The 15,411-nt window shown below is 40.8% G+C and overlaps 2 protein-coding genes and 1 long non-coding RNA gene across 3 annotated transcripts; 2 read left to right on the plus strand and 1 right to left on the minus strand.

The window, feature by feature from the left end:
• Window positions 1–762: 762 nt before the first annotated feature.
• LOC143141031 (uncharacterized) lies at window positions 763–2,428 on the minus strand. Its single transcript, XR_012990725.1, has 3 exons — window positions 2,337–2,428; window positions 1,618–1,751; window positions 763–1,026 (listed from the first exon to the last, which is right to left on the minus strand). It is a non-coding gene; the product is annotated as an uncharacterized LOC143141031 (long non-coding RNA).
• paqr7a (progestin and adipoQ receptor family member VII, a) lies at window positions 1,877–7,737 on the plus strand. The gene is made up of 3 exons (XM_076302249.1): window positions 1,877–2,496; window positions 2,611–2,784; window positions 4,080–7,737. Exon 3 carries the CDS (start codon window positions 4,131–4,133, stop codon window positions 5,217–5,219), a length of 1,089 nt encoding a protein of 362 aa, XP_076158364.1. The 5' UTR covers window positions 1,877–2,496; window positions 2,611–2,784; window positions 4,080–4,130; the 3' UTR covers window positions 5,220–7,737.
• A 651-nt stretch (window positions 7,738–8,388) lies between these two features.
• On the plus strand, window positions 8,389–12,419 carry sh3bgrl3 (SH3 domain binding glutamate-rich protein like 3). Its single transcript, XM_076302250.1, has 3 exons — window positions 8,389–8,523; window positions 10,356–10,523; window positions 10,670–12,419. Exons 1-3 carry the CDS (start codon window positions 8,479–8,481, stop codon window positions 10,733–10,735), a joined length of 279 nt encoding a protein of 92 aa, XP_076158365.1. The 5' UTR covers window positions 8,389–8,478; the 3' UTR covers window positions 10,736–12,419.
• The last annotated feature ends 2,992 nt before the right edge of the window (window positions 12,420–15,411 follow it).

Here is a 15,411-nt window from a genome sequence, read left to right on the forward strand (position 1 = left end):
GCCAAATACAAAATAAATGTTAACAATATCGCCTAGATAACTGTACAACCAGAGTTTTTCCAATGTAGTTTCACAAAATGCTAAACATGCATATTACGTTTCTTAAAGCTGAGCTGTGCTTAAATTGTTCAGTGCATGATTTCATTACGGGCCAAATAGAACATAAATGCTAAATGTTAAATATAGCCTTGATACATGTACATATTTAAATCAGATGATGTACACTATAGTTAGATCAAGTTGGATTATAGGATGCTCCAGAACTCACACAAACGGAGTCTTAAAGGAGCCACACCACTTTTATGACAAGACACTATAGCATATGAATGTGGTTCTGTTGACCTTTAGTTTTGTTGCTACTGTGCTTGGAGGACAGGTTTAGGGCAAAACTCAGCACATTTTAGTCATATTGCAATAATGCCGATTACCGTGATCATTTTGGGTAGCCTACTATAATCATGATATCACATTTTCATGCCGTTTCTCTAGTGGCTGGTAAAAAAGTTGAGTGGCTGGTAGATTTTGGAATCCACCAGCCACAGTGGCAGGTAGAAAAAATATTTAATTTCCATCCCTGGGACACACACACACACACACACACAGATAAACACACTCACACACACCATTACCCCCCCCCCCCCACACACACACACACACAGAAGCACACATATACACAAAAGCAAACACACTATGTACACACTCATTTACATACACAAAAGTAAGGGATGGAGTAGGAGATGGAGACAAATTGACAAGCGTGATTTATTTTTGCGGAGAGAATGTGCAGGACTGGGTGGCAGTCATATTTTGTACCGCTCTGCTGTACATCTAGTTCAGTGTCCCCGTGTCCCCTCTGGTATTCAAAGTACAGCCAAGAGATAAGTATGGCATCTAGGGGCGCTGTGGCGCAACTGGCTGCAGCGCCCGTTCCACATTTGAGTCCACATGCCCGCGGTTCGGGTCCGACCCGTCTCACTGTCTCGCCCTGTCTCACTGTTCATGGTCCCGCCAGGTCTCACTCACTTACTGTAACATATCAAATTAAAGGCATAAAGGCACACACACACACACACACACACAAAGAACGAGATAGGTATGGTATCTCCCACCTGATCTACCACAACCCAAACCCTCTACCCAATAGAGGTGCAATAAATCATATTTAAGATTTTTTTTTAAATACATTTTTGTTTGCTTTTGCCTTTATATGGATAGAGAGATAGGATGGGGTCAGGACATAACCGCAGGTCGGGATGGAGCCTGGGGCCCCATGGCCACTGAGACCCACATGTGATACCGTGCTGCCTCTTGAATATCTTTACTGTCATTATTCATGTACAACAGAATTTGAAAGTGCATGTCTTTTATCTGTGCAAAAGAGTTCAATAAAATAACTTGTAAAAATAGTAGTCCACTAAAATTAATAAATAATAAACTAACATTAACATGTCCCAGCGAAATCATGCAGGAAGACACATTACTTTGGCATCTGTATTGAGGACAGCAAGCACTGATAGAAAACCACAACTGGGTTGTGACACACACACACCTTTGCTGAGGAAAGCTATTTTTACTCCTTTTGGTGGTGTAATACAACATCCAAAGAGTTTTTTGTACCTTAAAATAATGTTTCCAAAATCGTTTCAGTGGGTCATCATCTCGTAGGGTGAACTGCACTTCTGCATTCGCTTCGCGGCCCTCTATCAGCTATAACCGCACTATATGCAAGTTTGCCAGATCGGGTAGCGGATCTGTAGTTCGATGGAATGAGACATAAGAAACTTGACTTGCATCTGATGTAGCAATACATTATACTTTAATAAAATCATGCAACATATTCTACCTTGTCTGTGGACATCGTTATTTGCAAAGCCAGTGCTGGATAAACAAATAGCGTGCGTGCGACAGAGGAAAAGTTATTTGGTGTTGCTTTAAACTCTGGTTTATGCTATGCCATCACATTAACAAAGACCAAGGCAGGCCATGCACACCCAGTGGAGTTATAAGTGTTGTAACACAACATACCCTCATCTAATATGAGTTAAAGTTATACCTTGTCTAGCAGGCCAAGGACCTGTACATTTGGAACAGAAAGGTCAGGAGGACAACCCATGCAGGGTATTGAAAATAGTTTAACAATATGCCTGTGTTGTACACACAATCTTGCTGCCGGTATGTAGAAGCAGGCTACAACATGTTCGTCAACGTTGCTGGTCTGAGATGATGGTCACATTTTAAGTTAACGCTTGCCTACATCTTTACAATTTTTGAGGGGAAAGACCAGAGTCTAAAAGCAGGCAATTCAAGTTATTCTTCTCACTTTAAAGGCGTTTTACCTTCGGACACTGGGTGCGGTCTTCACAATGTTTAGAGAAGCGCACATATTTCAGCTTGAGTGTCTTTATGCTGTACAGCCGGTCTGCTCAGTCGACATCACAACTTCGCACTGAAACGTGTTGCCCATATAGCCCTCCCATTTTTCACCGTCTGTTCCAGGTTTGGAAGAAAATTGTCAATTCGACATGTTCAACTAAGTGTATCTAACTAATCATTTGCATCGCATATAAACATGTGCCACTAATGACAATACCACGGATTACCTCTTTTCAGATCGAATCACTGTGGTTGTTAAAAAAACAAAACTGTCGTCAGCCAGCGAAAAGGCGTGACCAAGTTGGTCAATGAGGACAGATAACGAGATATTAACGCAATCTCGCAGATGACCGCAAAGAAAGCAGGAACTGTCGAATGAGGCCGGTATACCAAGACGGACTGGGCACCCAGGTAGGTTATATTCCTTGCCCCATAAAAGTAGCCTGGTGTGACAGTGTCGTTTTTGTGTATACAGTTGGATGAGTGTTTTGCGTTCAGGTTCCTTTTTTAGGCTTTCAGTATGATTCAGATCGGTACAAACTGCACACAACTTTACAATAGTCTAACCATTTTTAATTATGGCTTTTCGGTCAATACAGTAACCGATGGCGTTCGTAGACCTAATGTAAAAATGAAAGATAACAGTTTCCATCGAAGCAAGACTGTCCGAAACAGCCGACAGTGAAAAACTGGTTTTGAACACACGTTGAAAACTCGCGTGAAGTCTCCTTTAGTCAATAAAGTCTGAAGTTATATTTTACATCCATTAAGTAGGCGAATAGATCATATCAACAGGTGAAGTGCAGTATACGAGGTTAACTAAGCGTGAGCCATGCACATAATAGGGAATTATAGGGGCCTCAACTAGGCTATGGCCAGTCACTGCTACACCATGTGCTCAAATGTAAGCGTGACAACATTTTTCCTATAAACAGAAAATTGTAGATGGGATTGGAGATTCCTAGAACCTCATTGTGGGTGTAACGGAAGTCAACTACTACTGAATTTTACTATAATATAATATAATATAATATAATATAATATATCTATAACTATAATATAGCACCTGTACAAAAAACGTATTGTGGCTTAATGTTACATTTTAATAATCTGCAGCATTGCAGAGATTTGCTTGAGCAAACAAGCCTTCCCCTTTAACAAATCAAGGCACTAGCAGCCCCCGTGTTAGGATTTTTGGCAGATACTTGAAATGTAAGAATGCAGGAGATGGGTTAGAGCAGCAGCAAGAACCTCAGGAGGTGGTGGATAGGTTTATTACGAAACTTCTTCTTGGGGGAATAGCAGGACTAGCATATTGTTGCTTTAAGATGAACCTTAAACTTTATCTTATTTTGTTTCTGAAGACTGAAACCTGTACTTTTTGTACAGATCTGTGATGGATACGTGCATCAGCTTTGTTTATAGGTTACAACAACAAAAGTGTCTGCCAAATACCACAAACATAAACATAACCAAAGTAAGGACATTATTATTGTGCAGCAGTATTGAGAAATAATTCTGCATCCAGGCCTCTTTACAGCACTTCATTCCACATGCCAAGTTCAAGTTCATTCAAAATACAAGTCAAATGTTAAAGAGAGTATTCTATGCAGTCCTTTTAAGTTTAAAATCATGAGTATTGTTTAAAATGTATTTTTCCCTTGACCGGCAGATAATCCATTAATTGCCATTATTATTCCTCCCAGCTACCTCAGAACGTGAGTGAGTGAGAGAGAGACAGGTCCCCAGAGGCAGGCATGGCAACCATCGTCATGGAGAGGATTGGTCGGCTGTTCATCAACCTGCAACAGCTTCGGCAGGTTCCTCAGATGCTGACGGAAGCCGCGCCGTCCATGCCGGGCACGATGCGGGACACGGAGGTGCCCCCCTTCTTCCGCGAGCGCCACATCCATGGAGGCTACCGGCCTCTCCACCAGGCCTGGCGTTACTACTTCCTCTCTCTGTTCCAGCGGCACAACGAGACCATCAACGTGTGGACGCACCTGCTCGGGGTGCTGCTGGTGCTCATGCGGGTGGCTCAGTTGTCGGAGACGGTGGAGTTTGTGGGGGACAGCCACTCCTGGCCCCTCCTGATCCTGCTGGCGTCGTCCTTGTCCTACATGCTGTGCAGCGCCACCGCCCACCTCCTGGCTGGCAAGTCGGAGCTGTGCCACTTCTCGTTCTTCTTCCTGGACTACGTCGGCGTGGCGCAGTACCAGTATGGCAGCGCGGTGGTGCACTTTTACTACGCGGTGGAGGAAGACTGGCACAGGCGCGTGCGTGGCGTTTTCATGCCCGCCGCGGTCTTGCTCTGCTGCCTCTCCTGTTTGGGCTGCTGCTACGGAAAGTACCAGAACCACAGCTTGCCCCCCTGGGTGCGCAAGGTTGGCCAGGTGGTGCCGTCGGCGATCGCATACAGCTGGGACACGAGCCCGGTGTTCCATAGGATGTTCCGCTGGCTGTTTTCTCATGGAGATGCAAATGCAAGCGCGAGTGTTGACCTTGCGCTGACCTTTCATTGTGGCCAAGTGGCCTTCTTTATCTCGAGTGCCTTCTTCTTTACGCACCCGTTGCCTGAGCGACTGTTTCCAGGACGCTGCGACTTCCTGGTACAGGGCCATCAGGTTTTCCATGTGTTTCTGGTGTTCTGCACCCTGAGTCAGATCCAGGCCTCTTATCTGGACTACCAGGGCCGCCGGAACCTCTACACCCGTCTCCATGGAGACAATGACGCAGCATTATTCGTTGGGCTCTATGTGCTGACGCTGGTTGCATGTGCTTGGATAGCCGTCTTCATGATTGGGAAAGTGAAACGTCTACTCAACACCCGAGAGAAATCCAAATAATAGATAAAAAATTCCATACTGTAGTGCCTCTCTGAAGTGCTGGGTCAACGTGACCCTTTTATTTAGCCTACAGTTCACAACTAACCATTCTGGAAACAAGCCTGTAACCTGGAGTAGTGTAATAGTGCCCTTAGTGCTTTGTGCCCTTTTTATCAATGCATTACCTACTGATCTAGTTGGTAGTAGCCTACTGTAAAGCAGAATTGTATTTGAGAGACGTATTTTTGGTACTGAGAGACGATCAGACACTTTATTCTTATACTATAGATGCACTATTAATTATAATATGTCTTAAGTGTTGACTTAATAGCTCTTCATTGTTATGCCTACTTTTTATATAAAGATTGTTGATAAGGACTGCTTAGCTAATTCATTATGATACCTTATGTAATAAATGATATCATTATAGGAAGTTGACAAAGATAATGGGCCCTAATTTGAATGACGGGGCTAAGTCTTAAGTCCATCATGTCAAACACATGGACCAAACATTATTCTCAGCCCTGGGCAAATATATGGAAATGGTGAAATTGAATATAAATCAGGGGTTAGGGATAGCCGATATAGACTTGGAACGATATTTCATGGTATTCTTGGCGATAACAGTATACACAACAACATGAAAAATGTAGATAGATAGATAGATACTTTATTGATCCCCAGGGGAAATTCAAGGTCTCAGTAGCATACAGACAACACACACACATTCACTAACAGCAGAAAAAGTAATTAAGGTATATAATATAAAAACACAGTTAAGCAATAAGGACAGTAGAATATAAAGAATATACTAAATACACTAAAATACAAATTATAATAACTAACACTTAATCTAAATTAATTCTAAAAAACAGTATCCACATAGTGGTGATTAATCAATCAAGAGGCACTTGTAATGACTGAGGCAGGGACTGAGCCTGTGATTCTCTGTGCATAGTAAGGTAAGGTAAGGTGCTCTGTGTGAGTTAGTGTCATGGTGATAGTGCAATGGTGATAGTGGTCATGGTGATAGTGCAAATGAGTAAGTCCAACAGTGCAACAATGCAGAAATAAAGTCTATATATCTATATTCTATATAGATATCTGTACAATTCACCTTTGTTTTCTCAGCCACAAGACTTGTATTGAGGGCTGTGCAAATGCTAAAAAGTAAAACTTGATGCTGACCATCATCAGCATTGAAGTTTTCTTCCTTGTCTACAGTTTGATCTCTACATTCACTCATGCTGGTTTCCATTGTACATGTGAGCTGCACACTTTGCAGCACATAAGTAAGGGATAATGGACGACACGGTGGTCTGTTCACAGAAGTTAATGCACGGTCGAGGTTGTAAAACGGCATTCTTATCATGGGAAGGAATTCTACCGGTGTATACTGGATAACAATACAATGTGGCCCATCCCTAATCAGGGCGCTAAATCATTTTTAAAAAATTATTTATTTTTATAGACTGCCTTAGGCCTTAGAACAAATCTGAGTAAATATCACTATCACTGTTAAGTCTTATTGAATGTCATTGTTTGTGATTTGTTGCCTAGAGCATCTAGCAGTTTGTGTGTATTTCCGTTAATGCACTTTATATAAATGTAGTATGTTATCATCATTTTGCCGTTTGAAGGTCTAACCTTCAGTCTGAGATGGCATATAATTGTTATTGTTGTCGAGTGTTGTTTATTGTAGTAAGTGCCTTGGAGAGACATTATGCTGTTTTACTTTATTCATGTATTGCTATGATTAAGCATTCATTGTATTTTGTCATAATCCCACACGCCAGTGTTTATGCACGGTCTCGCTGTCAGACCTTATTGTGGGTTTTTATTATGGGATGACCTGTCATTGCTTTTACTGCAGTGTTGATGTTTCTGTATGTTTACAATTCAAGCCCTTAACATTCCAGATGGTTCCATTTGGCCAGCAGCAATAAAAGGGAAAATTACAGTGTTGTATCAGGGCATCATATCTCCCTCTTTCTAGCAGGGGTTCTGCAATGTTTCACTGTCCTCCTCCTCCAATGTACCCCCCCCTCTCTGTACCATGTTGTTCTTGCTCTGCTTTGTGACGTAGGTTTGGTAGGCATACACTCCCATTGGCTATTGAGCAATGATTGCCATGGTGACCCCACATTAAACATGAGTTCCTGACACTCAGGTTGAGTAAAAGTGTGTGGAAATGGATGACCAGTTCTTTCCATATGGCAAAGAGCTGTCTTTCTCTCTTTCTATCTGCCTGCAAAATGTTACATCATCGGTTCAGTTCTCAAAGTGGGCCTAAGTGTTCCACCAGGCCAAGTGTTGGAGCAGTCTCTGTTTGCCAAGCAGTGGTTCAGCTCATTCAAAATCAGATAATTGCCTCAGCATTTAGATCACTTTGGTACTTCCTTGTGAAACTACCACAGCAACTTCCTCTAATCAAACACACCACTGCTAAAACTATCCCTGTGGGCAGATTTGAACTACCCCATGTGGAGATGTTTTGAATAACATATGAACCTTGAATAAATATTTGTTCAAGATTTAACTTTGTTTGTCTTTTCTTTTCTAATTTCCTTTTTGCAGTGTCTGATGAACTCATTACATGAGCACAGAAGTTTCCCCACTGCCACAGTTTGCATTCAGGGAAATCTGACAGATCTTGGATGTGTTCCACATCCCTCTGCCCAGCTTGCAACAAAGAGAAATCTTTTGTTCATGGCTGTGTAGTTCTTAAAAAGGTTGAATGTAGAGTATCTGTTTGACTGCCTATGTGTACATTAGGCCAAATTGTAGTGTAGACCTACAGCAGGACTTCAAGAGTATAGGTTATTGTCGTTCTCACTAAACGGTTGTAAAGTCTAGATAGTTTAACTAGGCCTACTTTGCATTGTGAACCCAGAGAATTTACTCCGTAATGTCAACAGGGGCCCTGAAGAAAAAAAGGTCTCTTTTGTTGGTCTTTTAGACATTAACTCCCTCCTTCCCAATTTGTTGACCGAGTCTCAAAAATGAAACATAATACCCTGAGAAATCCAAAAGAACTGAACGAAACTTTAAAGTTCGTTTCCACAAATGCTTATAGTCAAGTGTTCACAACACTTCTTCACTTACCGTTTCATGAGGTGGCAAGCTGCTTTACGGTTCAAACTTTGGATGGGGAAGTGGTAGCGGTCACTTTAAAATACGCAACGAATAGCGGATAAGCGGTAGAGGGGGGAAGAGACGACTGTACGGCAAGAGAGCTGGGCACTGAGAGACACACAAAGGGATATTAAGAGTTGTGATCATGGGCATCAAATTGTATTACACCACTGTTACGGCTTCAAGGGAGGTAAGACCAAACTAATCTGATACCTTAAAATACATTTAACCTAGAAACACTTTACAGCCAAACGTCACAGCCAAATGGTTTTAAAACCAATGGGGATTACGCGCAACGACACACCCAATGCCATATCTCAGTAGCTCGATACAGTAAGTAGCAATTTTGTCGCCAGAGCTGTGTCGTGCCGTAGCAATTTCCATTCATTCATTTGTGACGATTAGAGCCCTTCTCGCTAAACAGCTGAGCTGAGCGCTAAGGAAATGCAAACCTATTAAGCCAACAGGACGGAAGTCATAGCGTCCCGCATTTCGGGTTTTATTCCATCCCGTTTCTAGAACAATACAGGGAAATTAGCTATCATAGGCAAAATCCTCTGCGCCTGTCCCGTCGTTATCAATGCATGGCAGAGCATCATGCCCAGTTATCTGAATAAGCTACCATGTTAATACCGTTGCCCGCTAAGTGCACATGCTCGGTGTCATAGCTACCTACCTGCACTCAAGCCCAGGTTGTGATAAAAACGGTCAGTTAAAGCTGAATCCGGCTTATTACGAGCAAAATAAGTCAGTCTCGTAGCTTTGACAGTGCTACATTGTGCTTGTAGGCTACCGCAGAAAACAGGCTGCAACATTGTTGCGGTCTAAAACCCATCTCAGCGTAACATCTGTTTCAAATAAAGTCAGGAATGTAAGCCAGACAACGACAATGATTTTGTTCTCTACGGAGCAGACTAGCCCATCATCCTGAGTTATGAGATAGCACACTTAACAAACACGCCATCATGATTAGGTATAATCATGTGATTGCATTTTGAAAAACCGACTAACACAATCAGATTTTCTGTATAGGCTCGTTTTTACGCATTGTATCTGTAATGGTTTAAAATGTTGAATTTGTGTTTTTATATTGTTCATATGCCGTTTAATGGTGATAATATTCAGTTGTGCACACAATGCTGATGATTCAGAAAACTGTGGGACTGGTGCTTTTGCCTCAGGCGTGGTCCTTACACAAATATGCCCTCTAACTTCCTCGATCTCTGTGCTGTCAGATAGCATGTAGCAATTAATCATCAGCTGAGCCCTTTTTAGAAAATGGGCAGTGTCTGTTAAAAATGCACTTCCTACTCCTGGCTCTCAGACAGCAGTATTATGGACAAGTTATTGGATGTTTCAGAACAGGATTTTGACCGTTTTAACTTCCTAGTTGTCAGGGTGGTTGTTGACACATTTTGAAATATACACACGTGTGCTCTGCGCCCCCTACATGTATTACTGATTTATCCATGCATTTTAAAAATGGTTAACTTAAAATTGTACTAACTTTGAATGAGTTTGCAATTAGATCTGAGTGACATAACTCACATCCATGGCTCAGTAACAATGTAAAGCCACCATAAACTCACACACACACACACCTTGGAGGTAGGGTAAAGTGTCCAGTACTGTGTATTAGAGCTGGGGACCACAGAGTAACTTTCTATAACAGAGTAACATTGATTACTGTCATATACAGTACATTGGTCATGATGATAACGATAATATCGTGATTCAACAATTCTGCAATACTCGATGCCTTGGAAAAAGATTATTCTATGATACATCACAATATCTGTGTAAATGAAGAAGATAAAGGCAAAACAATATTTTGACAGACACACATACAGTATCTATACATAGCGTTGCTTGTGGTGTGACTTGCCTTCTCTAGCCCATACTCTGACATACTGCATATCACACACACACACACACACACACACACACACACATCGTTACTTGTGGTGCGATGAGGCACAGTCTCCAGACAGCCCTGTGATCCCCATTCTGGTCTCTCTGCAGGTAAAGTCCCAGCAGGCCGAGATAATGCGCATCCTTGAGAGCAAGAGCATCCAATTTGAGTTGATTGACATCTCCGTGGGTGGCGATGTACGTGACGAGATGAGGACCAAATCGGGAAACCCCACCGCTGTACCTCCCCAAATATTCAACGAGGACCAGTATTGCGGGGTAAAACACACACACACACACACACACACACACACACACACACACACACTCAAACACACTGTTTATTACACAAGTACTGCACTGTTGTCTAGTTGGTGGGTTTGGGCTTGTTTTGAATAATTTGTGGGTCTTCTTTTCCCCCCTAGAATTATGAGATGTTTGCTGAGGCAGTGGAGGCAGACACTGTGGAACAGTTTCTGAAGATGGCGTGAGGTTATCGGTAGCACCCCCACCCTCCCACCCCACCACGAAAAAAGGAGGCCCGTCCTCAACTCCTCTGCCCCGCTGGCGGTGCCGCCCACCCAAGACACCAAACACACCCCCTTCATCTCAATGCCATGATACATGCCAAAAACCAACCAACCAATCAAAAAGCACATGTTTGTTATCCCAGCACGCAACAGAGTCGGTTAAATCACCGAACCACTTTTGGAATGGTTGTTAGTATATTTTATAGACTCAAGCTTTTGTTTTTTTTCTCTCCACTTCCTCTTTTGTGCTGTATTTCCTGTCTGGTACTTCTGCTGCTGTTGTGTATGATGTGTATATGTCACTAATTCGTCTTAATCTCTTTGGGATCAATTGAGTGGCAAGAAGTGTGGGTAATTAGGTCACCTAATCTGGGTTGTGGCCACATGATCACCTCAGATCAAATTAATCTAAAAAACAAACACCAGGTATCTTTTTGATCTCTAATGGACCAAATTAAAAACAAGGAAAAAACAAAGGATACTTAATTAATTAATCATCACTGTAGACCTTTCTTTGATTAATGGTTTATTTTGATGGCCTTCAGATTCCCATGTTATTCCAGATGTTTTTGTAAATGGTAACCACTAAACGACCAAATCTGTATACCAAGATCATCTCGATTCAGTCTCAAATAGTTAACAAACCAAGATTGGGTACATACAACACAACAGTGTTCCGAGCAGACAATTCTTTGGAGGAGTGCATGGTTATATGTTACTGTACTCTATATCAATGACTAAAAAAGTTCAATGTGTATTTTCCCAAAGCTGCAACTCTGAGACAGAGTTCAAAGTACAGGTACCATATAGTATTCAGTGTTAAAGCTTGGTGCCAATCACCACAACATATTTTTTTTCACCTGGATATATTTAACTCTACTGGACCAAGTTTATGACTATTTCCTCTGTCAATAACTGTCCAGAAAGTCTCTTAAAGCACACATCTAAATTATTTATGAAAGAAATATGCTTTCCTGACTGGTTGGATTCTGCTCCATACTCCACAGATATAATAGTTACTAGTCATCTCATCATATAACAGAATGCAGTGAATATGACTATGCACTGAACATCTGCTCTCTACTTTCTCTGCTATTGACAAACTTTGCATTCTGGGACGCTGAACCAGATGAGGTCAATCCTGTAATTTCGCTTGGGGTCACAGGGCCTCAAAACCTAGCCTTACCTGGACCTCTCCACATGGGAACCTCGGAGGCCTTGCTTGTGAATACGTGAAGAGTCTGGTGTATCTCCCAAACTCATGTTTGCTCTGTGTCTCTTTATTGTGTTCAAATAACTCTTTGAGCAAATGTAGATGTTTTTTGAAGCTAGATATTCTAAAATGCACTCGTAATCTAAAAAGCCTATGTATTAGATAATTTCTGTATGGAGATGGGAGGAATTGAGATTGCCAGATGAAGATCGTTGGTTCATTTTAGCCTTAGCAAGACTTGCCCTGTCTCGGTAACTTTAGTCTTACACCATCGAACATGTCTTAATGTCTCTGAGCTTCTGCTTGGCTTATGGACCAACGCCCCCCTTTAGGCCAAACACAAAAGAAAACATGGAAAGAAATGTTGTCTTCCAAGAAGATGGTGAAAAGGATATTAAATGGGTCAAATAAAATGGGAAAAATTGTACTGAATACACTGTGTCAACATGTGTCTTATTCCTGTCAAAGATTGAGACTGAGAGTTAGAGGCTGGGTGAGCTCAACAGCTAATCAAATTACACTCCTACCTCCAGTGCCCCTATAAAGCAATGTGTTAATCGGCTGGAATTGTTGGTTCAGTTCAAGCTTCTATCTTTGTTTACCATGGGCATGCCCAGGACTGTATGACATACTGGAGTACTACTGTATACTGGAGTACATACTATATAGACAACATGGAGTTTATATATGAAGAGTTTTGTTCCAAAGCGCTATATATCTGTTTTTAAAAACATTAATAACTCATGTTATTTAATTGTGTATCTCAGGTAATCTCAGTAATTTTGCAGTTGTGTTGTTTTCATTAAGTAAAGATGAATCAAATAGCAATAACCCAATTACAGTTCCACTGAAATTACCTGGAAAACGACATTTTAAAAAATTATTAATGAAAATGGAACCAAACTCTTTTATATATATATATATATATATATATATATATATAAGATATCTATGTGTGTGTGTGTGTGTGTATATATATATATATATATATATATATATATATATATATATATAAGATATCTATGTGTGTGTGTGTGTGTGTGTATATATATATATATATATATATATATATATATATATATATATATATATATATATATATATATATATATATATATATATATATAAAAGAGTTTATATATATACACACACACACACACACATACACTTTGTTTTTTTTAATTCTTAGCACATGCGCTAAACAGACGACTGTGAAGAGCAATTAGCAGAATTTCACACAAAAACTGTCTGGACTGTCCCTTTAAATGTGGGCTCCGCCGTGATATTTGGCACCTCTTCTGTCACCGGTCTGAGCACCCTGCAAGTTCCTGTGGAATGTGTCAGCCACAGGGCATCATGCTGATATCAGACTCTAGAAGCCTCTAATTAATCCTCACCACCTCTCTAAGTAGTGTTTCACTAAACAAATTGTTATGGGCTTGAAATTGCTTATTGCTGACTGCACCTTTACACCTGCCACCCAAACCATGCAATGTTTATATTTATATTCATAGATTGGCTTAATGTTTATTTTGGATAATTGTGCACAACTCATTGGACATGATCATAAACACAGTCAAGATAATGACTGTGTCATTTGGGCCTCACTAGATGCTTATGAGATGCCATGAAACCAGGGGAAGCCCATGCTGTAGCTTAGGATTTGCCAACAGTCAGAACAGCTGAACCAGACTACCGGCCACCCAAAGACAGTACAAACTCAACAGAATAAACCCTTATTGATATGCAGATTCTGGGATTTCCTGCTTTGTAGACTGTCAGCTCTGTGAATGCAATAACCCTTTGTTGCAAAGTTGACTTTCTCATGTCATTCTCAATCTCAATTCTCAATCTCACACACACACACACACACGCAGGCAAGCGGACACATGCACACACACACACACACACACACACACACACACACACCATTACCCCCCCCCCCCCCCCCGCCCCCCCCACACACACACACACACACTCACTCACAAGCGAACACACACACACAAACACACAGGGAAGCATATGCACAAAAGCAAAGTGTGATTTATTTTTGCGGAGAGAATGTGCAGGACTGAGCGGTCATATTTTGTACCACTTTGCGGTACATCTAGTTTGAATATAATGTAGTCTCTTTAAATGGCTGTGTGTTAGGGGTATTGACATAGGACTGGACAGAACTAGTCTATAATTGTTCACCTCTTCCTGCAGGTGCATCCTCCCATTGCACTTACTGCCCTACAGGTAACTTACAGTTACCTTACATAATTTGTACAGTTTGTTATAGAACAATATTCTCTGTTATGTATCTAATTTGGGTTTTTGACATTAAAGTTGAGATTTACCTATAATAATTTAATGTATACAGCATCTATACAATTAATTGGATATAGAAGTAGGCAAGCAATTTCATAAATGAAAGTAAAAATCTATAGAGATTGAGACATGATTATTCAAAGAGACTGATTACCTGATCAGTATTAGTCAATGTGTTGCTGAATCTTCCACCTCTCAAATCCTCTCTATGCATGTCTTTTTTGTCCTCCAAATGAAGTTTTGAAATAACATAATGAATCATTTTGATGATCTCTGATGATTTGATGTTTCATATTTTCAAATATAACATTCTGGATGTCTACCTCATTCCCAGTTTTAGAATCATTGGGCTATTGATTAGCCAATAAAATGTAAAGCCAAAAGCACTTTTAACAAAGCTGACAACTTGCTATTTCCAAACAAGTACACACATTAAATGGAATTAATATTCTGAATATGAATTTATGGCATGTTGCCAAATATTTTGTTTGACTGCATTATTATTCACTACCCTTAGGAGTCATTAAAACACTGTTTCTATATACGGCTCTGGTTTAGCACAGAGCCAGAGTTCTGTGGTTTTAGAGTTGTTCTATCAGTTTTTTTTAGGCCCATGTCTTTATTACGTATGTGCAGCCAAGCACATTTTTTAAACTACAATATTCTCACTAAGAGGTCTTTTGTTGCTATCCTGATAAAGATTCATTACAGGTAAGGCATCACTGTGTGTGCTCCCTGTGTATCAAATCAAAGCTTGGTATTTTTGACACCATGTTCTTGCAGATGAGCGGAACCTTTTCATGGCAGTGAACATCAAAGAGCACATATCTCATGTGTTTTCAAGACAATAACATGCTCACAGAGGCCATAAGTTAAAAATCACCTTCATGGCAAATATAACCTAGGCACTCCTCAATATCATTGACACTTTCTCAGTTCCTCAGTGCTGCCAACAGATAATGTTTTTGACACAGAGTAAGGGATTGTGGGTAGACTAAACATTTGTTGAGCTATGAGCAGTTTACAGATCCCCCAACAGCTGCCACTATTATGACTTTAGAGTCAGATGGAAATGAAAATAACCTCTGAATAAGATGAGAGGCATAACTTC

This window comes from Alosa pseudoharengus, unplaced genomic scaffold (assembly GCF_046254945.1).
Source record: "Alosa pseudoharengus isolate Yale_2024_CS ecotype anadromous, Long Island Sound unplaced genomic scaffold, YU_APseudo_1.1 YU_APseudo_1.1_scf_23, whole genome shotgun sequence".
Classification (NCBI taxonomy): domain Eukaryota; kingdom Metazoa; phylum Chordata; class Actinopteri; order Clupeiformes; family Clupeidae; genus Alosa; species Alosa pseudoharengus.